Source organism: Merops nubicus, unplaced genomic scaffold (assembly GCF_000691845.1).
Source record: "Merops nubicus isolate BGI_N331 unplaced genomic scaffold, ASM69184v1 scaffold11317, whole genome shotgun sequence".
Lineage (NCBI taxonomy): Eukaryota > Metazoa > Chordata > Aves > Coraciiformes > Meropidae > Merops > Merops nubicus.
In genome coordinates this window covers 43601-68641 of record NW_008622445.1, presented here as the reverse complement: position 1 = coordinate 68641, position 25041 = coordinate 43601, and the positions used below count along the sequence as shown (strand labels likewise).

Here is a 25041-nt window from a genome sequence, read left to right as displayed (position 1 = left end):
GTATTTAATCTAAGCTACTCATCTAGGCTCCATTTACAGTCGGTGGTGAGAGGTAATTGAGTACTAAGTACCTGCAAAGGGTAATCCAGCACACTTATTTTAAACACATATTTTAGGATCAAATGAAGTAGTGTTTGCAGGTGCCCTGCTCTCTCCACGGACTTAAGGGGAAGCCTAGAGTACTGCTGCAGAAGATACTTAACTTCTAAATGGTTTAATGAAATATAATTGATCCCTTCCTTATGTGCTAAGCAAGAGGAGAGATTGGACTGATCAATCCTGTATGTTTGCAGGCAAACAAGGGTAAGGGTAAATACTCATGGAATAAATGTTGGTTTTGTTGTTACCAGATTACAAAAAAATAAATAAAACCCACAAAATTTCTTACAAGCAAAGTTTGTGTAAGCAAGATAGATTATAAATCCAAAATAGTATTAATGATGAATATTTAGTAGTGTAACAGATCATAATGTGTCCCTATGTGGTTTAAATAGACCTAATATGGTGCATAATTAATTTTTTTTTCTTTCCGTTTCTGTTCAAAGCTAAATTTCACCCAGAGTAAATTAGAATTCTCTGGCAACTTGCCCATAACCTTTAAACGTTTATTCTGGTTGGTGATTGTAATACACAAAGGCTTTTTATCAGTAAACTATGTCTGGATAGGAACCAAACTCTGACTCCTACTCCTTCTCCATGCCACAACATTTTTGTAAAGCTGAACAAACATATTACACCAAACCCAGGTCTTTGAAGTATAAACACCAATATACCGTATTAACACAAAACAGTCCAAAAATAAGACACTTAATAGCCAAATTATTTCTGCAGTATGCAATAGCTAAACAATGCAGTATCTTTACCTGAAAAGATACTGCATACATGCCATCTGTATTTAAGTGGTGTCTGAAATAGACTGTCATTCTTGGTTCATTTTTTTTCCCTCTATGCGTTCATAACTAAAAATAAATAGGAATTGTAAGCCGGACAGTCTCATCTCACAGACTTCCTGTGACAACTATTAAAAGATCATCACTACATATGCAGATCTGAAGAATTAGGTTACCTGAAAAGGCTTTTGTTATCTGGCATAATCCCTCCTCTCTGCAAAGGAAATGCTGGATTTCTGGAAGTAGGTTTACCTGTATGTAAAAAGAGAAGCTTTTATGATTTCGTTTAGAAAAGTGATCTCTTTTTTCTGGAGCCTTCAATGACTTTGTGTTTAATTTATCAGAAACACCTCACATGCAAAACTCTTGTCAGTGTCAAAAGGGAATTACAATTTTGCCATCCCTGCAGTGTGGGATAATGAAGTTAAAGGGCGGGCTCCCCCTCCACGGCCACCACAAAACAAAATTTCAGACTTATGCCTCTCCTCCTGGCTGCTGAGTTTTCATCCCTTCCCTGCCCCCTGTACAGTCTTTGCAGCTTCTCTGTTTGCCAGTTATCCATCACTGTCTCTCCCTGCAAGGAAATAGCCTATGCCTCTTGAATTGTGCTTGGGAAGCTAAGACAGCAGTAAGCTGACAGCTAAACCACATCCAGGCTCTGCAACAAAGACCTGTGTTGCAGCGTGGTGTGGATGTGCCATCAGCGAGAAGTTAGTGCACTATTTGAAGCTATCCGGAGATATGGGCCAGCTGGTTTAAGTCCCTGCTGTGCTGCAGACTTCCTGAGAGAACTTGGACAATTCCTTTGATCACCTTGTGTCTCAGCTATTCATGTGTGAAACTTCTGGATGTTGCAGAGTGCTGCAAGGATTATTATATTGCACAGTATTAGAAGCTCAGATATGATAACAGGGGTAGAATGAGCAAAAAGCAGTTTGCAGAAGCCTGGGGTGTTTTGTGCTCTGAGTCCTGAATCCAAAGCAAGTATATTTCTAGCAAATTGGAATGGTTATAAAAATTTCACTTTGGATACACTTGGAAAAGGCATCCTGTTCCAGGGAATCCAAGTGCACATGCTCCTAGCTCTGACTTCTGTGGACACTCAGTAGGTTTTTGTACCCTCATGAACATCGTACCTGAACTAAATACCTTTTAAAAGCAGATCTGTTTCTCCCTGTCCCTCAAGTCTGACTCCACACTTTTGAGTCTTGCCATTATTATCTGTGCCATATTACTTGAAATACCAGCCAAACTGTATCCATAGATCGGAGATATTTTTTCAAAGACATCAGTTTAAGTAAGTCACTTACATATTTTTACCAAGAGATCAGGTGCTTACTTATACATTTGCATATCTAAGTAACCTAAACTGTGCCCACAACATGGAAAAAAAGCAATCTCAAAAACACTGAGAAATATTGGCACCACTGAGGCTTTGGACCATGCATAAGCAGATTGCAGTGACAGAGCAAGAAACTCCATGGAGGCCCTGGAGGAGGACACTGGTCCAGCTCACACATTATCAATTGTAGGAGCACTGTCACTGTTTTGGAGATATGCCTAAACTATGTTTACAAAGAAGCAATTACATTAGAAGACTTATATCTACTTATCTGCTTAGAGAAACTTAATACTACTCAGTAGTGATATAAGATGTGAAGCCTAAATTAGTCCAGCTTTCTCTTCTGTCTATACTATTATTCTGAAATATTGTATGTGTTTGCTATTTTTTTCTCTCTGTTTCTAAATTCTCTTTTCCAATAGGCTAAATTGTTTAAATTTCCCTTGATTTCTGCAGACACTTTTGCTGCCTGACGTGATGATTGAGAGTGGCCAAAAACTCAAAGTTCAGTCTAAAGACGAGAAAAGGAAAACACAATACTCAGTTGTAAAAAGTTTCAGCACTTACACTGAAACACTTACATTCAAAATAACATATTATGTCCAAATAAGAAATTGGTTTTGGTCACTGGGTGTGTTACGAAGAAGAATAAAATGCTGGTATCTGACAAGTATTTCTCAGTAGATAGGAAACTTGAAAAAACTTTTTTTAATTGCTGTTAAACCATGTTGCTGCACTATAAAATAAGCATTAGTTGCTTTTATTTTTATGAGCGAATGCTGAAAATTTAGGCTAGCCCTGTCATCTCATTCCCACAAAGGACAACAGAATAATCTCATACCTTCTGGAATAACTCTAGATGATGCAAGTCTTCTATTTGAATGCAGCTAGTACCATCATTTTTTCTGGAAGATAGGCAGATCAAAAGATCCCAAGGACCTATACTACCTAGCAGGAAAGAAAATAAGCATATTGAGAAAGAAAATATCTTGAAATTTTTATTTGAACAAAAATACCAGAGTCAAATCCTGGGGAATAGCAAACTGTTGGAGTGCTAAGTACATGAACAGCCACAGTTGCCGGAAGGGAAAAAGATATTCACTACCACAGTTCAATGCTATATTTAGATTTTTCACAGTTGGCACCTCCTGTTATACCTGCCTACTGATGCCCAGTTCCCTGGTGTTTGACCTGTTTAGCATTCAGAAGTTAAAAAGTTCAGTAACATGGTACTGCTTGAATTTGCTCTTTTTTCTGGACACCTCCACAGGCACAGTTGTAACACACATCCACTACACGCAATGTGATGTTCTGAAGTCTTTCATTACTGGGAAGTCTATTTTACAGGAAGTAATACTGATCATACGGCATCCAGGGCAGGGTATGGCAGTAGGTCAAAGCTCTCTGCAGGACAGCTACTTCAGTGACTGGTTGGGTCATTCTTTTTTACCCAAGGCTGGGAAGATCACATGAATTTTATTCCATTTTGTGCTCTCTCTCTGTGATACCTTCCTAATCTTATTAAATTACCCCCCAGATTTGGTCCCAGTGATGGCCCACAGCGATATTTATTTTGGCTGATTTCCTTCTCCAAAAATGTCCTTTTTTTTTCCTATCCCAATCACAATTACAAATGCCAAGCAAGGTGAAGATTTCACTTAAGGAGATTTAACAATTTATGTTAAGTACGGTAAGGAACTGATTATGCGGAATGGTTCTAGGACTATGAAAGTAACTATCACCTTTTTGCTTTTTATAAGCAGTGTGACAAAGCTGAAGAGATTAATTTTCAGTTACACTGCATCCATTACTATAAAGAATACTTCAATTTCACATTGTGAGAACCAGTATTATGATATAAAAATAATTAAGGCTTGTGAAATTTAGGCAATACAGATTCACTACGTGCTCCTTTGTGAAAGAAACAAACAAAAACCTGCAGGTAGATAAAAATAGCACAGACAGCAAATAAATGAAACATTAAAGAAACATATAAACAAATACTTCATTTTAGTGCAAAAGATTGGCAGTGTTAACAACCTACTTGATAATCTCACCAGCTATGTAATTATCAGATAAGTCAATGTTATGCCTTGACTAGTAAACACTTTTGAATAAATCATCATAATTACATCTAAAGTACAATGCCTAGCTTTGTGCAAGGGGAAAAGGAGCTGGAGAGAACTCCATTTCTCAGAAGCAGTTCATTTCCTGACCTTGTTTATTGTTCTACATCCTGGCCAGGGACAAATTTGATCCCTGACTCTAAAGTGTATGCTGCACTGTGTATCATCTGCCTTTAGGACACAGCAGAGTGATCAATATGAATGTAATGAAAAGCAAAAAAAGAAAAGGGCCCTCAGACCTACTGTGCTTCTGAGCCATTGTCCAGGAAGTAGAACAGTTAACTCCTAGGAACTTCAGGAGGGGTTGAATGCCTGCCATTATTTGTGTTTTCTATTTAGAGTAATTAGACATCTAGCCAGTTATTTCAGTACAGAACAATCAGAACCGAAACAGGTCTATTTATAGAAAACAGGAGACTCCCTATTAGAAAAACAGTGTACACCTAGTGCTGTCTCTCCCATTCAGGCTGACAGAGCAGCGTGTCTCCTATTTGAAGAATCAATATATTCCTCTTCAACTACACCTGAAAAAGTGTTCTTGGAAAACAAAGAAGAAAGAGGCATGTGTTACAACAATTATGTCATTCTGGAACAGACTCCCTTATGAGAAGACATAGCCTAGAAATTGCCTGTGTCATTCCTCCCACAGCTTAATTTTTTGTGGTAAATTAATCACAGAATCACAGAATGGTAGGGGCTGGAAGGGACCTCTGGAAATCATCTAGCCCAACCCCCCTGCTAAGACAGATTCACCTAGACCAGATTGCATGGGAACATGTCCAGGTAGATTTTGAAAGTCTTCAGAGAAGGAGACTCCACAGCCTCTCTGGGCAGCCTCTTCCAGTGCTCTGTCAACCTCACAGTGAAGTTTCTCCTGACGCTTCAGAGAATCTTGGTCAGCCTCCTGAACATCTATGATCATGAAACCACAGGTCTTTCCTTCTGCAAATGTACTAATTAAAAAACTACATCTCAGCATAAAAGTGCTAGTGTTATTAACATACCAGTAACACCAAATGGCCCAGACAAAGAATCCCAAGCTCTCAGGCACTGTATTTTAACACAGAAGATCCCTTTTACAGAAGCTATTTCTAAAGTAAAGCAAGATACACGTGAGCTAAAACATTCTACACTGAAAGAGAAAGGAAGAACAAAAGTGACAGTAGTAACACAAGTCACCTACATAGAAAAACTTGCGTTTCAAGATGTTCTTAGAGATGTTTAATGAAGAAGCATTAATAATGTCTACAGTATTACATCTTCAATGTACAGACTGGTTTGCTGGTTTCCTGCAGACTTCACACCAGAAGCAGGCTTTGGCAGGACATTTGAAGTGGAAGGTTAAAATGGATACTTCATATCGAACAATTTAACTACTAGCAATTTGCATGAAGCTTTTTCCACATAAGGGCTTTGTCTACAGTAATGAAAATCTTGTTTGCTTTGTTCAGCAAACCAGTGGAGCTCAGCATGCAGGAGCAGTAGACCAGTTAAACAGTATGAAATCTCACCTTGTGGAGATAGTCTCTACTCCTTTGTATTACTTTGCATTTGGGCAAGCACAAGTGTGGTAACTTAAGATAAGAATAAGTAAATGTATGTTCATCCCCTCTCTGAGTATCTTTTCAAACCAAGATTTTTCAGTTCAGCCTGTTAATTAAGGTCTTGCCTACAAAAGGAATGTTCATCTGGAGAATTACATCTTACTATGCAATCGAAGTGAGCTCTATGTGGGCACCTTATGCCAGCATCTATATTTTTTTGTCAGCTCTTTCCCCCTCTTCGCATTCAATTTTTGTAGCCTTGTCTTGCAGTCCAATCTTAAAAAGTGTTTGTGTACCAGAAATATGTATCTCACGTCTACCTGAGAATATCAGCCCAAGTTGCTAATCCAAGAATCAGTAGTACAGCATACGTTGATTCCAAACTGCTGTGACCACCTTAAATTACGTTATTCTGAATGAGTAAAAGTGCATGCTATTCAATTCAGAAATCAATAGGTTTAAATTTAAAACTGATATAATGTACAAATTACAATTTTCAACAAGATACTAGTGCTTTAATTGGATTTGACTCTGACATCACTTGGAGTAATTAAAATAGTTAATGTGGAAAAATAATTTGAAAGATAATAATCTAGGGAAAAAAACAAATATGTTTTTTAGCAGCAGTGGAAATAGCAATGCAGAGCCCAATACAAATATTTAACTTTTTCAATAAAAAATATTGTGCAGAGAGTTTGTGTTCTGGCATCATTGATCAAAGTGAACAGAAACAAAATGAGAGCTGTAGAATTTAGTAGGTTTTAAGCTTACAGCACATATACAACACATTCATAGAACTGTAGAATCATTTTTTGTTGGAAGAGACCTTCAAGATCAAGTCCAACTGTTAACCGAGGACTGATGGGTTACCACTAAACCATGTCCCTGAGTACCACATCTACATGTCTTAAATACCGCCAGGGATGGTGACTCCACCACTTCCCTGGGCAGCCTGTTCCAGTGCTTGATAACCCTTTCCGTGAAGAAATTTTTCCTAATATCCAAACTAAGCCTCCGCTGGTACACCTTGAGGCCATATTCTCTTAACTGATCATTTGTTATGTGGGAGAAGAGACCAACCCCCACCTCACTACAACCTCCTTTCAGGCAGGTGCAGAGTGATGAGGCTTATGAGTGATACATACCAAGAACAGGGGTTAATCCTTCTGTTGCAGTTGGCGTTGGTCTTACCTCACCAGCAGCACTGTTTCCCTGTCTCAGTAGAGGGCTACTGGAAGGAAGTGGGTCTCAGAAGACCATGGACTGGGTCTGACCGGGATGGCATTAGTTGTCTTCTTAGCAGCCCACACAGTGCTCTCTTTTCTATTTGTTTACCAAACCAGTGTTTATAACTCACCAATGTTTCAGCAATTGCTGAACCATGCTTGCACAGTGTCGGCACCTTCTCTGTGTCTCACTCTGGTTTGCAGTGAGTATGCTGAGGGTGGACGAGAGGCTGGGAGAGGGCACAGCTGGGAGAGCTGACCCCAACTGACCAAAGGGATATTCCATACCATATGATGTCATGCTCAGCAATAAAAAACAGAAGAAGGAGGAGGAAGGGGGGATGTCCAGAGTTATGGCATTTGTCTCCCCAGGTAACTGTTACATGTGATGGAGCTGGGCTTTCCTGGAGATGGCTGAGCACCTGCCTGCCGATGGGAAGTAGTGAATGAATTCCTGATTTTGCCTGGCTTGTGCATACATCTTTTGCTTTGCCTATGAACTGTCTTTACCTCAATCCACAAGTTTTCACACTTTTACTCTTCTGATTCTTTCCCCCATTGCACCATGGAAGAGTGAGCAAGTGGCTCACTGGTGCTTAGCTGCCAGTTGGAGTTAAAACACAACACCACAGAACAAATTTTTACCCATCCAAAATCAATTGTTCTTTTTAATCACTGAAGGCAGGATATAAAGTAAACATTTTAATTTGCAGCAAAGATAATATAAAGAAAAGGTTCTAACCACAAGGATAAAGTACTAGAATATGTTAATTTAAAGAGGCTACACAACCCCTGCCAAGGGAGTTCCTGGGATTTATACATGATTTTTTTTAAAAGCAATTCCCCTCAGCTCTATTTGAAACGTATTTCCAGGCACCTCTGAGCATGAATGTGAAGAGAAGGGTTTCAGGAAAAGGTATTGTTTAGATGCATGAAACTGTATTCAAATATACTTTTAGCGTGTTGTAATCCTGATCTTTAAAAAAATACAAAAAAAAGATGAATATAAGTTTTAGCTTCATGCATCATGAGTCCTCATACAATACAGGAAAGAAAAAAAAAAAAAGAAAAAGTGAAACTCTCTGCTCCTGCAGGGTAATAGAGTGAGCACAGACTGAACTGAGTTTGGTAAGGAATCACATTTATGGGAAGTAGCTTCTTGTGCACAAATCTAACTTTAAAAAGGACAGAGGAACAACAGTCTTGCTACATAGTCAATTTATAGGAGCCAATAATTTGCCCTACCTGTACTGCCTCGGTGCTTGGCTCTGGACTCTGGGCTGGATTTTATGCCTCTCAGCATCTCAGAGGTCAACAGCATCAGGCAGGCTGTGTGATGAGGTTTAGAGATGTGGGAATTTTACACCTCTGAAGATCTGAGCTTCACTGATAATTCTCCAGCGAAAAATATCCTTTGAAGCCTATTTCTGGTTACAGCAGCTTGGCTGTCTCTCTTGTGCGAAGATCAGAATGCTACTTATTGGACTGAATGCTTTCCCTTTGTTAATGATATGGCCTTTTACAAGTTTTTGATATCACTTTTTCATTTGTAGGGCTTTCCCTAAAGGAATGTCTCATACCTAGGTGTGCAGGAATTTATCTCTTAAAGACATAGTTATTGGAAGTATTTAATTTTTTTTTGGGTGTGGTTTTTGCTAGTCATGAGCTATCATCATTTTGAACTCACTATGACAGCAAGGAAGAAATGATCACTCTGCTGAATAAAAATAGTACAGGAACAGACAGCAAGGCTTCTGATATGTTCTGAACTGCTCTGGAAGGCAGCTCTTCACCTGTCCACATGCAAACCTTTTGCTCTTTCACAGAGCATGCTCCATGCTATTTGTTGAGACTGACTGTACTCTGCGATAATGAACAGTGCAGGTCAGAACCTGCTTAACTAAATAAATTAGGCTGGATTCTTTTGACATATTAATTGCAGTGTAGTATCATAAGTGTAAAAAGAAACCCCACCCTATGGATGAGGCTGAGATTGTTGGACACAGTACAGTCAATTCATTCACAAAATACTTCGTACAGCTGCTGTATGGCTTCCAGGGAAAGGCTGCAGGAATCCTGAGGACAGTCACTATTCACTCCCCTTGAGGATGATCAGGGTTTTATTTTGGCTCAGCTATCCCCTAACTAAGAGGATCTGAAGTGCCAAGGGAAGCATTCTTCGTGGAGGAGAGTTTGGTGTGAATGAAGTGGAACCAATCTAGTTCCAAGGACAGCTCATATGTCCCTGAACAGCTTAGCACAAAACGTTGCCCTGTGGTCAAGAATTAATGCACAGTCACATGTGAGTTCAGCATTTGGGGACTGAAATAGCCATTTGAAGTCCTACCACAGTGCCTCACATGTAAAAACAGAGCAATGCTTGACTATTCTGTATCTCTTTTGCAAATACTGCAGAGAGATGTTAGGTCAAACTACAAATGGGGAGGCCTAACGCTTCCACTCTTGTCTGAAAAAAAGAGTTATTTTATTACCATTTCCATACATCAGGAAAGGCCAGGCTGGACGCCTGCTTTTTTTTTTTTTGTCAATTCAAAGCAGAATTTTAAATGTACCAAAAAAAAAAATTCAAAAAAATTAGAAACAAACAAAAAAACCCTAACCAACCAACCAAACAAACAAAAAAAACCCAGCAACAACAACAACAAAAAAACACTATCCAACCAACCAACCAAATGTTTAACAACCCAAGAACTACCTATTTCTCCCAGAACTCTTCTTAACTTTGGCAAGATGTTTTTGTTTTTCCACTTGGTCTTAGACTCTAAAACTGCTTTGGACCTACCTATCAAGTCAACCAGTTTCTGTCTTCCTTACTGAAGTTAGTAGTTCAGTTTGCTCTAAAAAAAGCAAAAGAACCTATTGCAGACATAAACACAAGAACAGAGAAGAGGCAGGACAGTTTATTCTCGATTTATATCACCTTCAGTCATGCAACAGATTAACTTTCCTTTCTTCAATCAACAAATTAACTTACTATAAGAGACAACCACAAAAGAATTTGGAAACATGCAGCAAATTATTTAAAACAGCATTTTTCAATATGCAGCTAACTGTAAGATAACAAAAGGTAGTGCACAAAAATATCATAATATTATTATATTATAGCCATGTCTTTTTCTGTGCAGCCAAAGAATTGACTCAATACTGGGAATAAAAGTAACTAAAGTATATTCAAAAGTTTTATTAGTTTGACACAGGGAGAAGAGTATTGCAGTATGTAAGACAGGTGCATTACACAGTTCTTAGTTTGTTGGGGAGACATTGTGTTAAGCTAAGAATAATTCTCCAGTGATTTGTATTACAGATGGAAACTCTAATAACCAATAGTTTTTATCATGGCATGTTATGTCAACCTAAGATATGAAAGTATGCTGCCAAAATACTTTCTGCACTACAGTAGATTTCAATAGCAAACAAAAGGAAAATATGTAGTCCTGGCCCATGGCAAACACATCAGGACAATTCAAACACTCGAGCTTGTTATTCCACTTCTGTGCTTAAACACTGTGTTTGGGATGAATATTCAGGTTACTCAGTATGCTCTCCACACATGGGTACTTTCTGCATATCAAGTCACAGCACAACCAAAAGAATCTAGTAATCGAATATGGTATGCTCTACCTGAATGCAAACTAAAAGAGTTTACATCCCTAGTTGCTCCCAAGTGCTGGAATTCTTACTCTATACATATTTAATACTATGTAGGCTACCACAGTCATGGCTGCTAGATATGTCTGTCATTGTCACAAGAAAGCATTGTGGGACTGAGATATAACCTTCTCTGGGATGGAACTACTTAGTAGTTAAACCACATAGCTGTCCCAGCTCTGCTAAATCTCAGCTAATCCATCTGTGCAGGTGCTTCCTTACCTGCTGTGAAGGTGGGGAAGGAAACTATCTGACAGAAAAGCCAGACAAAGAAACATTAGAGACAGGCTACTGACAGTGGACTGTGATGAAGAACCAGAAGAAAACTGAAAAGGATGTGCATATTGGGAAGAGGAGGGTCATGTAGTTGAGACATGTAGGGATCAGACTGGGGTGAAGAAGCTCATGGGGAGGGCAACTCTATACTTAAGGAAGTTGTTGTTCATATGTTACTTCTGTCACAGATATTGGAAAATTTGCAATTACATCCCTGCCCTGATATCAGGGATTGAGGATAAGAATGAGAGGTGGCAGTGTGCCATACATGGATCAAAGAAAATGAATCAAAACGTTACCAGATTTTTCACACATGCATCCCACTGAGGGAGGAGAACCACACTGCTTCAAGCCATGAGGAGAAGGTCACTTGGCTCTCCAGGCCTCAGAAGAGGGAAGAACAGCTCACTCTGCTCTGTGCCAAGGAAGAAGACTTTGCCTGGCACAACTGCCTTTGGACAATCCTCCCTGCTACCCTGCTACATGATCCATGTTATTCTAACTGGTAACTCTTGGGACTATATCCAGGAAAGAACTTTGTATCCCTGTTCTGTGCACCCTGAGGGAAAGTCATGTGAAAAAGCAGCATGCAGTCATGAAGGATGTATCATGAACGAGTGAGTCAAACCAAAACTGAAAAGAGAGCATGTCGCAGCTTTTGCGTATCTAACTGTGCACTGCTTGTGTGCATTTCTGCCTCCTCTGGTCCAATACTCACAAGGTTCTTCAGGATCTCTCACTCTCTATTATGAAATTGTTTTATTTAAAGTTCAGATAACAAAGAAAAGTAGCCGTTTAAATGTCTGAGGTAGACACCTCTGTCACTCACGGAGCAGAGTGGCAAACGAAGTGAAACAAACACACAAGACAATGAAGAACACACTGGGAACAGGAAAAACTCCTCTTGGCTGGATACAGAGATGTAAGATGAAAAACCAAGTGAGCCAATTGATGCAAAATCACCAGGATTCAAATATTCTATCACAGAAGCTTTTACTAAAACTCCAATTATTTTTTCAGGGGGAAAAAAAATAAAGAAAAAGAAGGAAATTTAGACCAGAACCTCTGTTATTTTACTGTGAGAAACTCAGAGGAACAAGGGGAACTGTTTTCAGATCCATGTCTTTGTTGTTGAATAAGCAGAGGAGGAGTGATGTGATCGCTGGTTTTGTGACAAAAATCTTGTCTACAGATGTGTCCAATGGAGCCCACGAGAACCACAGCAGGATGTCACAGGAGATTGATCTGCCCACAAAACACGCTTCTCTCTTATGCACGTGCATGCGCGCGCACACACACACACACAGAGGAGCACAGGGGCACCATGCTAGGTGAGGGAACCCCAGTAACCCTGTCAGAGACACTGGCCAATGCCCTGGTCCACACCAGCTGCCACGGGGAAGTCTCAACCCCAGTGTCCATCACAATGAATGAACAGCAGCCCCAAAGCACCTTGTGGAATGAGGAGGCAGAAAAGAACATTGCCTAAGGGTTTTGGATCCATTATGAAGTGTATGGTAAGAGCAATTCCAAATTGCTTATTATGGGCTGTTTAGTGGAAGAACCAAAGGTAAGGAAAAGGAGGTATCAAGGTGTTTTGAAGAGGAACAAGCATAGGAAAAAGAGGAATAAAGGGATAAAAAGGCAGTGTGCTGGTGGCTACTCTTTGCTGGCCATGCCCTGTACCTGGTCTTTGCAGTCTGTCCTGTCTCCTCCTTAAACTCCACTGCCAACTCTTTCCTGGCAGCAGGGCTCTCTCATGTGTGCGTGTGTGTGTTTGGGGCTCTAAGGACAGCCCGTGGAGGGGGGCCAGGGCTCAGAAGCCCATGTGTCCATGATGGGGCATCAGCTGGAGCAGGTGTATGAGTGCACATGCGAGCACTGCTGAGTGGATGAGGCCATGGGTGCTGTTTGTGTTTGAGTGCTGAATGTGTTGATCTGTGTGGCCAAACGTGTGTGCATGCATATTGTGTAGAAGTGTGTGTGTGTGCCACCTGGGAGCACATCCTCAGCCCCGCTGCTGGTGTGCATCAGTCTCACCTCTGACAGACTGCCTGATTTGAGAGTCTCTAACTTGGAGGAATGTGTTCACAGGCACTACAACAAAAACAAGAGGTTCTGAGGCACCTAGCTACCAGTGAAAGCTGGGGTTTTCTACCACTTTCTACCACTCCCTCTCTTTGCAACAGGACATGAGGAACCTGAGCTGAGAAGCCTCTGAGTGATGACACTAATGAGAACTCATCATTGACTTTAAAGGGCAGAAACTGCTAGAGCTGAGAAAACAGCCTCTTCCCTTCTATGGATATGGAGATGCCTCAGGCTAAGCAGCTAAGGAGTAGATGGCTTTATGTGTCTTAATGTTCTGTCTCATTCTAATTACAATTAATTAGGATAATAATTACAATGTTACAAGTGTGGTGTTCGATTGCCAATGAAAGAAACAAGACGCATATTTTAAAGTCTGAATGGCAGTCTGTGATCACTTTATTTACAATGCTCAAGCACCATATGCCAACTCCAATTAATGTGTCAAATTCCTTAATACCCAAGGGGCAGGAAACAATCAGAATACTGAAAAAGAGAAGCTTGGGAATAGAGGCAATGGCTAAACTAAACAATGTCAGGACACAGGCTCAAACACTGGCCTGCAATCGTCTGCTGTGTTTGTTTTCTTCTCCCTGGGTGGCCGTGCAATGCCCTAGGAAACAGCTCAAGCCAGTGACATTTCCTAAACCTCAGCAAAGAGCAGGCCACCCCCAGTCAGGGGAAGAGCATTTAGATACATGGACATGAGCCATACTGCATCACTTGTCCTCAGGACCAGGTTATTTATGATTGAGACAAAACTACAGAAGACAGTGATGCAATAATTAAGTCATGGCTAATGTAAGGGAGGTTTCCAGTTGTACCCTACAGACACTGTTTTCTATGCAGCACCCCATGTTGCCTTTCAACCCTGTTCACCTGACATGCCATGGGGTAGCAAAAGTCGGTGATCCAGACATCATCATGACTGCCATGTAGAGCATTCATGGAACATGGACTTGGAAGTAGATATCAAAGTTAACTCTCCAAGCATTTTAAAGAAATATAGAGTCAGACCTCTCACTTTTGAAGGTCAGCAGATATCCCCACCTTGTTAGATTTGAAAAAAAATGTGTGTGGCAATGGTTGGGATGTAAATGAGATGCATCATGGAGGCAGTTAGAGAAGAAAAAAACCTGCTGCTTTCTCCTACCTCATACATCATCTCATCATAGAGAGACCAACCTGACTGATCTACAATCACCTTCTGTACTAGTACTTTCCTGAATTCCTCCTTCCTTCTATACTTAGAGCTTTTCCAGAGGTCCTCTAAATTTTTTCCTAAAGCTGTAGCACTTCATTCCAAGCGAAAATGGGGTTAATATGTGCCAAATTCTATATATTTAAAGTCCTTGACTTCAACCTAAACTTTACAGAAAATTGCCTTAATTATTTTTTGTTGAAGACCAACTGCTAGACAGGCTCCAGTGATATTCAGCGTGGTTGGCTGAGTAAATGGGAGTGAGGGCTTTACCTTTTGTTGAGAGTTGCTGAAGACAGATGGAAAAAAATATATTTAGATGCCTAATTCTCATTTAGACAAATACTACTTGATCTGGTCCAGAATAGCTAGGTTTTATTCTTATTTTGTTTATCTGCTTGTTTAAGAAAGTACTTCAGTATGCTGGTAGGTTTTCTATTTTCTCTCTTGCTAAAAAATAAATCATGAGTTACAGCAAACAGTGATTTTCTCCCAAATAAAAAAAAAATGGTTTTATCTTACTTTACAATTTTACACTAAAAGTCCTTTTTAAAAAAATGGATCAATTGAGCTGTATTCTAACTGTCAGATCTAAAATAACTGTGGTTCTGCCAGTATAATCTTACATTTACACAATGTAGAAGAAAACAGTATGTTCTATGTACATACACACTTCTAGTGGTTGCTATAAATTAAAAATGAAACTCCTTTTTATAGCTAAATATTTATTTTGGAAAGCATTACCACAAATGTCAGAACCCAAGTCATTACAACAATGAGCTTTCTATAGAAACACTTTATGTCTTGAATCATTTGTTTCAAACTTTCCAAAATGCATACCATTCAGCTCTTCCATCCTTCCCTCTGTCAAAGTCTGAATATATTTTACTTATGTGAGGCAGCATTGAGGAAATTTGTTAAGACTGTATTTTTTTCATCTTACTACCAGTTAAGGTTGCTCAAGTTATATTCTTATGTTACCTTTTAATCTAAATATCTTCTATATTTTGCCTTTCTGCTGTGAAGAATGGACATTGTTTTGTAAGAAAACACACCTGCCAAAAAATTGTAGAGGAGAATTATATGTGAGGTTTTGTCTTTCTAATCAAAGAGCAGGTGTCACTTTTAGTAATTATTTTCTATAATTTTTTTTTTTTTTCAAAAATCTGAAAACTTTCATGGCAAACTTCAAACTGTGCACTAGTTATTTTTGATTTCTGAGTACATGAAAGAAGCTTCCAATCTCTTCAGCATCTGTCCAAACTAGCATTACCTCCAAATTAACAACATCAGGGGCCTATAAAAGAATAATTAATAATACATTGAAAAATCAACTTTGAGGGAATACAATGAACATCAGAAGGGTAAAATAATCATTCCCCTCATGAAGGAAAGGTTCCCATTTGATGTAAAATGAGCCAGTGTAACAGCAATACTGTGCGTGTGAAATTTTCAGAAGCATGTTCCAACCTGTGGGTGGCTACTGCACTTTTGATGTCTGGGCATTTTCAGGATGCAGCATTCAAAAGAGCTGTCAGCTGAAAGTGGATGCAGCTGGAGAAAGTTGGAATCTGAACCTAGGAATGGAGTGGGCTGGCTGAAAATTACAATGAAGGCCCACACAGTGTATGAAATTTTTGCTATGACTTTTAATGAACCAATAAAAGTCATGGTAGGTAAAGTAAAATAATTTTTTTTTTTAAATTGTTTTGGGTTCAGTGGTATATAATGCCTCTACCTAAAATGGGAGTATAATGATGAAAGACACCACACTTCTAACAGCTGACCAGGGCTCAGAGCCAGTGAGTGCATCAAAAAGGGTGCACAGCTTTCAGCAGCCCAAACACTGGGCAACACTGATGCAACAACCCCTTGGAGAGAGTGCTCTGGCAGGACTGCTGCAGGCCCCTGGCTAGACTTACTGTCATCCTCCCAGCACCCATATTTGTAGACAATCATCTGGCATTTAGGAGCAGATATACATATTTATAAACCAGAGTCTCTGCTTGAAACCTAGCAGAGCCAGGGTTCATTTCTTAAAGGGAAGCATTTTAAAAATATTTGAACAATTATCTGCTGTAACCTTCTTATCCCACAGGCTACAGCTACAAAACATTGCCTCAAACTCTTTTACAGGATTTACATATTACTGGCATATTACACAGCCTGTATACTATACTTACACCTTCACCTCTTATGGCTATTTAATTTCAGTGGACTTGTACATCGTTGCTTTCCTTTGGCCGACGTGGGCATCTGCCTGGACACTGGTGTTTTTCAGATTCTATTAACATGACATAATTTATTCCAGCAAAGTTTTAATTTTAGCTCACTGTGTAATATTTTCTTTATTGTAAATGCTAAGTGAGCCAAATAAATACCATTTTTCAGTGGACTGTATGTTCTGTTTACATGACTAAAAAGACCATTTAAAAAAAAAGTATGTTTGGTATCTTTATGACTAAATGATATATTTTGGTTTTAACCTGACAAAGTTCAATGTCCTATTACTTTTGTTATGAACAAATAATGAATTTCCCTTTCTCAAGGGAAAGTAGAATTCTACAAAGGGTTCATTCTAGTGATACAAAGGAATAGTTTTTGTGCTCTTCTGCTAGAAAACATTATTATGTTCTGCTAATAATTAGGAAGGAGAACACATTCAGAGAAGTATAAGATTAATTTAGATTTTCTAACAAGAAACCACAGCATCACATTAGAGAGCAGCATTTGTTTGGGTATGTCAGAAACAGATTTGTCTTCTACCGAAATCAACGATGTCTGTGGCATGAGATTCACTTTCAATCAGTTGGCAAACAGCCAGGCTCAATTGCTAAAAGCAAAATTAAAAGATGATCAAGACAGTGCATGTTTCTGCTATACCTTTTTTCCCCCTAAAATTATATGAATTTTCATTTTAAGGAAGCAGAACAAACTTAACAAACATTAACTATGCTTATAACAGTATGCTCTGAGGATCACATTTCTATCTATTTAGCTTGTTCAGGAAGCTTCTAGCTTAACAACAAGCAAAAAGAATGCTTCTGAAATTTGTTTTAGTTGTCAAAACTCTGCCTGGGACTCACATGACATATATTTTGCATGAGGAAATCAACTAGCTTTGTATACTGTCAGCTGTATATATTTGTACCAACAGTTACCAAAATAATTTTTAGAAGAGAAGTTACAGCTGCTGGATTTGAAGATATACATGTATTTGTGTGGTAGCCCACCACATACTCCTGTGTCTGGCCTCACCGTTATTACTTTGCACAATGTTTTAAATGACTGACTTCTGAAAGAATAATCTTGTGCTTTTGCTGGCATGCTAGGATCTCCAGTCCTGCTTACTTAACCTTACCTCCACAGTGTTGTTTACACTTTCAGAACATGATTTCAATTTACTTTAATTTTCTCAGAGACTTTTGTATTTATAAAAGCTGAGCATCTAGTGACCTCTCTATTCCTGACATTTCCTTTACTCTCCACTATGAAAAAGAACAAAAACCCCAGTGTCCCATTTCTGTTCCAAAAAAACTAAACTGCTTCCTTCAGTGGGTTGGCCCCTGTAATTGAAAATGGCAACCAGATGTTTACAGAACAACCAGCAATTTTCCTTGAGGCCTTTAGTCTTTACAATTGTTTGCTAAAGTTAGGGGATTTCATGGAAACTTGTCTGAGGCTGTAACAAAAAGCAAGTAGGTTCTCCTCCTAACTGTATGCTGAACAATTAAGAATTAAAAAAATAAATAAAAGTTAGAACTAATGTTACCTACTCCTGATAATGTATTTCAAACTGCATAGAAAAGGGAGGAGATGTAGTTCTTTCAGTACTGCTTTTTGTTCTCCTCCTAACTGTATGCTGAACAATTAAGAATTAAAAAAATAAATAAAAGTTAGAATTAATGTTACCTGCTCCTGATAATGTATTTCAAACTGCATAGAAAAGGGAGATTTAGTTCTTTCAGTACTGCTTTTTACATGCTGTTACATGATAACCATCCCTATTTCAAAGTATGTAGTTTGCTCTCTACCTTCTCAAACTTCAGCTGACTATACTCTAAGCACCACTGATTTTGTGTTCCCTTTGCTTTTCCCCATTCCTGTCAGAAATATATTCTTATAGATTTGGGGGGTTTTGAGAACAGTTTGCATTTTAAGAAGATGCTATAAATGACATATTTCTTGTTTCTCAGTTAGAGCCCTGAGTCACCATAGCTGATGCATAACTGACATCTATTCACCTGCTTTAGAAATCATTGTTTCCCTTCATTTTCTTCAGGGCAGACTTCAAGAAGCCTGAGTCCATCCTGTTACCCCACAAGGGGACACACTACATCCACTAAAATCTCTTCACCTAGTATTTCAAGACCTCTAAGACTGAATGTGCCACAGCTCCAGGGGATCCATTTGATTATTTCACTAGCCTTACCCCCAGAATAGCTTTCCTAATATCTAACATAACTTTTCTGTTGTTGTTGTGGCACTTCATGTCCTAACTTACCACAGGCACAAAGAACAGATTGCTGTTTCTCCCTTGGCAGCAGACTTTATAAACACTTTACATTAATAAGTACCTCTGCTCCCTCAGCCATTTTGGTCTTCACACTCATGGAAGAAAGAGCCTCACTCTGGCTACCAGACAGGTAGACCAGGAAGGTCCCTCACTACGTTTGCTCATACAGCACGTCTTGGAAAATGAAAAGTGAATGACAGTTGCCAGACGTGGCCCTTGGGGCCTCCAAAACCCATGGCTGTAGTTTATTCTCCGGACTAATTAGCTGCACTGAGGAAACTATTACTGGCAGCACCTATGAAGTAGCACTTCTGGAAGTTCCTACCTTGCTGCTGGCCAGATGTCTGCAATTAAGCTGATTTAGCCTCTGGTCAAAAGTATGAACAGTGAGGAGTACTAGAGGTGATACAACATGTTAAAGGAATAATGTAAAGATATACAGGAAGAAGCATTCATTTCATCCTAGTTCTGACAGTGACTCATATGGGTTTTATCCTAGTTTCTCCATCTCTGACTCTGGTGTGGCAACATTTCTCTGCCTCCTAGTCCTACTGTGAACAGAAGTGAACAGACACAGACATTTTCTTCCTACGGAAAATGCGGAGTTTTCTTAAAGTGTCATTTTTCCAAATAATGCTCAATGAGCTGAAATGAAAGATTGACACAGACTGACTTGGAAAATGGCTTCTTGGGAGGATAAAAGCAGAATTTTCTTTCATCTGTCCCCAGCTCCTTGTTCAGCCATGCAGCATCCAGAGAGAGACAGAAACGTGCAGCTAGCATCACTCCACATCTGCTGCACACCTGTGCTTGCTCCTGCAGGCTCTCGCTTCCTGACTTCCCCCAAACAGCAGCTTCTACAGGGAGTGACCACTAGGTACAAGGAAGCAACAGAGCACTCCATAAAGAGCCAAGGTGGGGCGCAGCAGCAGCCGTAACTATGCAACAATTCTCAAATCACCATTTTACAGCAAGATTAGTTATGTTTGAATATATTCAGGTTGCCTTCACAATGAGGCACTATTCACTCCTTGCTGTAATAGCTAAGTAATGCCATGAGATGCCACCTTAAATGCCAGATGGATCTCTTGACCCCAGCATGAAAACAAAAGGGCCAAGATTCACTTGGATTTGCTCCCACGGGTCTGTTGCCTCACTCATCCCTTCCTGTTCTTGGAGCAGCTCCACCCAAGCACCACTCCCACATCTGCGAAAAGCCAGATCGTCCTCCTAGTTAGCTGCTGGAACCAAGGCTTTCTTCACACAGCCAAACACTCAAACACAGCATGCTCTTAAAATAACAGAAACCAGAACAGAATTCAGTGCATATTGATAAAGTCAGCAAAGAGGAAATAACTTCAGATCCAACATTCTTTGCTATATATGTAAATTTAAGGAGATAAATAGTATACAATCTCCACTTAACAATCTCAGGTCATGACATGAAGCTGGTATTGATTTCAGTGGAAATAAATATCCAGATTTATTGACCCAAGAGGTAACTATAGACCAAAGCTAAGATGGTGTCCCAATCAATATATAAAGTATAACAGTCTTTCTAATGGCATGGCTAAAATTTAATTTTCAGTGAATGTCACTCAAACTGCAAACAGATGCCACAGTAAAGTTTAAAAACTTAACTGTAGCATTCTAAAAATAGGAAACAATCATGTAATATCACCATGAAAATCACTTATGATTTTTTTCTTAAAGTCACACATTGCAATGGCAAAAACTTGCACCAGATTATTAAAATTAACATTCTAAGGCAGGAGGGTGAATGGAAGTTATGCTGCACTCAGTTTGCCAGCAGCCTGACTACGTGTGCTTTTTCCATGGCCAAAGTGACTGGCTATCAATAAAGTTCTACAGAATCTTTTCCATACAGAATCTTTACCAAAAGCTAGTGGTAACAACAGAAATTTGCCTGTTGTTGCAGAATGAATCAAAACTGGCTGGTCAGATTTGCAGCATACAACTGCATATGTTTTTCAGAGCCTGCAGTTTTCTGAGATTTGGGTAACTAGGAGTAAAGGTGAAGAATGGAGAAATGAAGGAAACGCCTATTAAGGGAGGGTCACCATTGACTAACGCGGCTGGCACACCGAACACATGACAGAAACACTGCTGGCTCCAGAAAGATATAATTTATTTAACTTTGAAGATGTAGTCAGGGGAAAGTATGGAATTCAGGGAAGGTCCAGGCAGCAGACAATAACTAGGGAACATTATTTTTGGAAGGCAGAAATGCATTTTAGTGCAACAAATTTCTAAGAAAAAAACTTTCCTGTTAAAAACGTGAAAATGTTGGCAGGGCATCACAGAACCATAGGGACCTACACACATGACAGAAAAACTGCTGGCTCCAGAAAGATATAATTTATTTAACTTTGAAGATGTAGTCAGGGGAAAGTATGGAATTCAGGGAAGGTCCAGGCAGCAGACAATAACTAGGGAACATTATTTTTGGAAGGCAGAAATGCATTTTAGTGCAACAAATTTCTAAGAAAAAAACTTTCCTGTTAAAAACGTTGTGAAAATGTTGTCAGGGCATCACAGAACCGTAAGGACCTACAGATCCTGTTAATCTTTACTGTGGTCCCAGAGATGATTGCTACTCAGACTGGAAGGACAGGGAAAAAGGATTCTGGAAGATATTTGGCAAGTTCTTCTCCGTCGTTTGCCACTCTTGGGGGGACTTAGGGGTGCTCAGAAGCCAGGCAGCTCATCGCACTCACCTCTGGTAACCAGCACAGCTCTGTGCCAGGCAGAGGGAAGGAAAGCCTGTGGCTTGTGTGGCTCAGCATGGTAAATCTCCCAGGAGAAAGCCTGCAGGCAGCAAGGCTTCCTTACTCCTCCTTCTGATCCTTTTACTACTTTCCATGAGGCTGTGACGCCAGTTTCAACATCCTCTAAGGCAGTGGCAAAGGCAGAACTTGTCCCAGAGGCTAAGCCTCTATGAGTGGAGTCTCATATTTTTAAAAAAAAAAAGGAAAAGGAAGGAAAGAACCACACACCAATCACACCTTCTGCCTAGCTGGCAAACAAAACGCGTGACCTATTTATAGATGTGCTGGCTAATGCAACCTGATTGTCTTTCTCATCAGCTGTTATCCAACTTCATTGGAACTGCTTGCTTCACGACAGACTTACCACAGATACTGGGGATATGAACATGTTAAAACAGATCTACTCCAGCAGCAGCTGCATGCCCAAGCTGGCAATCCTAGGTCTCCACAAAACCTGGCTGTCCCTTCATCTGCTACTAACATGGTATCACCTCTCTAGCATCATTCTAGAAGCAGACTAAGAGATGTGTTAAACCTTGCAGCAGAACTGGCTCATCTGGGGCTGCCACAAAAGGAAGAGCTGCAGAGCTCAGAGCAGGCACAGACATCATCAGTCCATGGGCTTTTCCCTCCATGTGGGTTTAATTGCTAAGGAATGGTGAAAGCACAGCTACTCTTTGTTCAACAAAGCTGCTTGAGAATTGACTGACAGAAGTATTTTTCAGTGAAAAATTAGGGGCTTGAATAATTTTTATTTTACTCCAGAAATAATCTGTACAGAGTTTTCATAAGAAACCCATAAACCAAAGTCTCTTTGCCTGAAGGGGAAAAAAAAAAAAAAAGTATGCTTTTCCTTTTTTTGCCAGCTATTTTATAGTTACCAAAACTCAAAATGTTTTGGTTGGTCTCTAAAAAGTGAAAAATTTCCACTGAAGAAAACTAGCCTCCTGATGTTTCTGGCAGCAAGGAACTCAGCATAGTGGTGCAGCCCAGGTGTGGAGGATTTCTCTGGAGGATAGGTATGCAGAGCTGTCACATTTGGGTTTCACACAGGAGCATAACTGGTCCCAAAATTAATAGCGGGCCAGCACAAAAAAGTTAGGAATGTTTTGTGGTGAGTTTTTTTCCATATATGACTTCAGCTAGACTCTTGGACCTCAGCCATCTTAAACAAAAAATCCTTTCAAAATTAGAGTGAACTTTGAAAGATACACGAGTAAGACAGACTGCATAAAAATAAAAGCACTGGACAGAGCTGCTAAATAACACCAAGTAAGCAAGAATGACTTTTTATAGACTGTTCACAACACTCATCATCTGTGTTTCTCAGTCCATTATCTCTATGTTTTTAATAGAGGCTTCAAGCAACGTATATTTTGTAATATGTAGCTTATATATAATAATTTATAATACTCCTATTAGGAAAATATTATGACAAAGCATAGCTGAAAATACTCTTCTCTAAAATACGGAGTACTGTCCCATCCAGAACAGTAAACCCCATCATCTACTGGCAAAGAAAAATAACTTTGAGGGTAGCTTGTTTAGTTCTAAGAAAAGATCATTGGTTTGGTATGCAGACATGCTCTTTTGCTTATTTCTTGTTTTTAAAATATAACTTCAAAGCTAGGCACTTATGTAACACAGGGAATAGTTAAAGGCAGACTCCTATTGCCATGAAATGGAATTAGTAGAATCTCACTCTTTACCTTAAATTGGCAAGCATTTGACTTCTTTACATACTCCAACATCTGCTCAAAGCTTTAGAATGCTTCTGGAAAATACCTAAAACCTTTCTATTTTTTCTTTTTCTTTAAATTAATAGAAAAATACTACAGAAAGTACCAGTGCTAGCCTGTAAAAATACAAATAACCACAGTTATATTGATTTCTGCAAAGGTAATGTTTGCAGGGTAAAAGCCTGTTTTGGAGAATTTCAACCTGAGCTGATCACCTCAGCAAAATCTAGTACAGTCAATTTTTCTAGGTCAGAATGGAATTGGGCATATTCACTCCCTTGGCCATTTGAAACAAAAGTATTTCACAGAGATGCTGCACAGGGTGTGCAGAGATGTCAGCTTTTCTCCCCAGCACACCTGACATTAGCAAAGCCTGCAGACACACTGTATATTGTCACTCTCAGACAGAAAGTACTCAAGACAAGGAGTGGCTGAAAGGTACCTATGAAACCAGATTAAAACAAAAGAGGGAGGTGAAGACAGTTTACTATTTCTTGGTACAGCCAGCCAAGAAAACTGCATTTTCAAGACAGCTATTTAAAGAAACTTGAAATTTGTGGTAGAATTTTGGGCAGCCTCAAGTGTGTGAAGTAACTAGGTTTTCCATCTATGAAACTACTCTGATTGGCTAAAGCACAAAGCAAAACTGAGCTCTCTGGTAACCCCAGGAATGTATTGCAAGCCTGAATGATGCAAGTGGAACTCCCTTTAACATGAGAAATAACCAACCACATCATTTTTCTACTGACAGAATGGTGGCCTGTGTATTTTTTTCAAAGCCTTCCAGCTCCAAAACTGACTTCCAACAAGAGCAAATTGAGATCACAGTTTCAGTTCATACCTCTAAGGTGTCCAAGAGCACTTAAACAGAGTCAGTACACATAGACTGCTGCCCAAAAGCTCCTTTATCCAGCACAGTATAACTATGCAACAAAGCTACAGTCCATCGTGCAAGAGATCAAGCTTCTTCAGTAGCCTGCTTTATCTGTGCATCAAATTTCAACAGGAACTAAGAACCAACAGTAATTTACCCCAACTTCTGCAGCAACTGCAAAATGTACTTCTTCTGTATCATGCTCTTTAACAAGCTTATAGAACAATGAAAACGTTAGCAGGAGGGAAAGTATACCTTCATGCATACAGCTTTTCTTGAAGAGATAAAATGAGAAAGAACCAAATGTAGCAGGTAGTTATTTTGTTACAAAATGCTGTACTGAAAATCACTCATATTGACGAAGCTGGCACGAGAAGTCATCAGGAACCCAACTGATCTGATTTGGTTGTAAAGACTATAATGAATCACTCTGCTGCTTTTCTTTTACAGAAGGATATATCTAATGGAAGAAACCATCTAGTTGTTGAAAATTAGCTGCACAACTGAGAAGTGCTAGAGTTTGTCTTCCACCCTTACTTGCTTATAAGAGAGACTTTATAAGCTCTACCTCTGGAAGAACGGTGGATCAATAACTAACATTTAGTAATCAATGAATTAATGAAGTCCAGGTATTCTTACTGTGATAAGGGCCCTGGTGCCTGGGATCCTCCATCAGTCTCCTGTTTTCCAGGACTGTGACTGTATAGCCATGTTTCGCCAGGATGCGCTGGCAGAGCCGACGGTGGCTGTGGCGGTGGGCA

At 39.5% G+C, this 25041-nt stretch overlaps 1 protein-coding gene across 1 annotated transcript in view; it reads right to left on the bottom strand.

The window, feature by feature from the left end:
* CPED1 (cadherin-like and PC-esterase domain containing 1) overlaps nt 1–25041 on the bottom strand; it is a gene marked incomplete at its 3' end in the record, with an annotated part of 78619 nt that overhangs the window by 41928 nt on the left and 11650 nt on the right. The window contains 3 exon segments of the mRNA XM_008944792.1: nt 1067–1142; nt 3074–3180; nt 24920–25041. The exon segment at nt 24920–25041 is cut by the window's right edge and continues 35 nt beyond it. Of these exon segments, the coding sequence (XP_008943040.1) occupies nt 1067–1142; nt 3074–3180; nt 24920–25041 (305 nt within the window).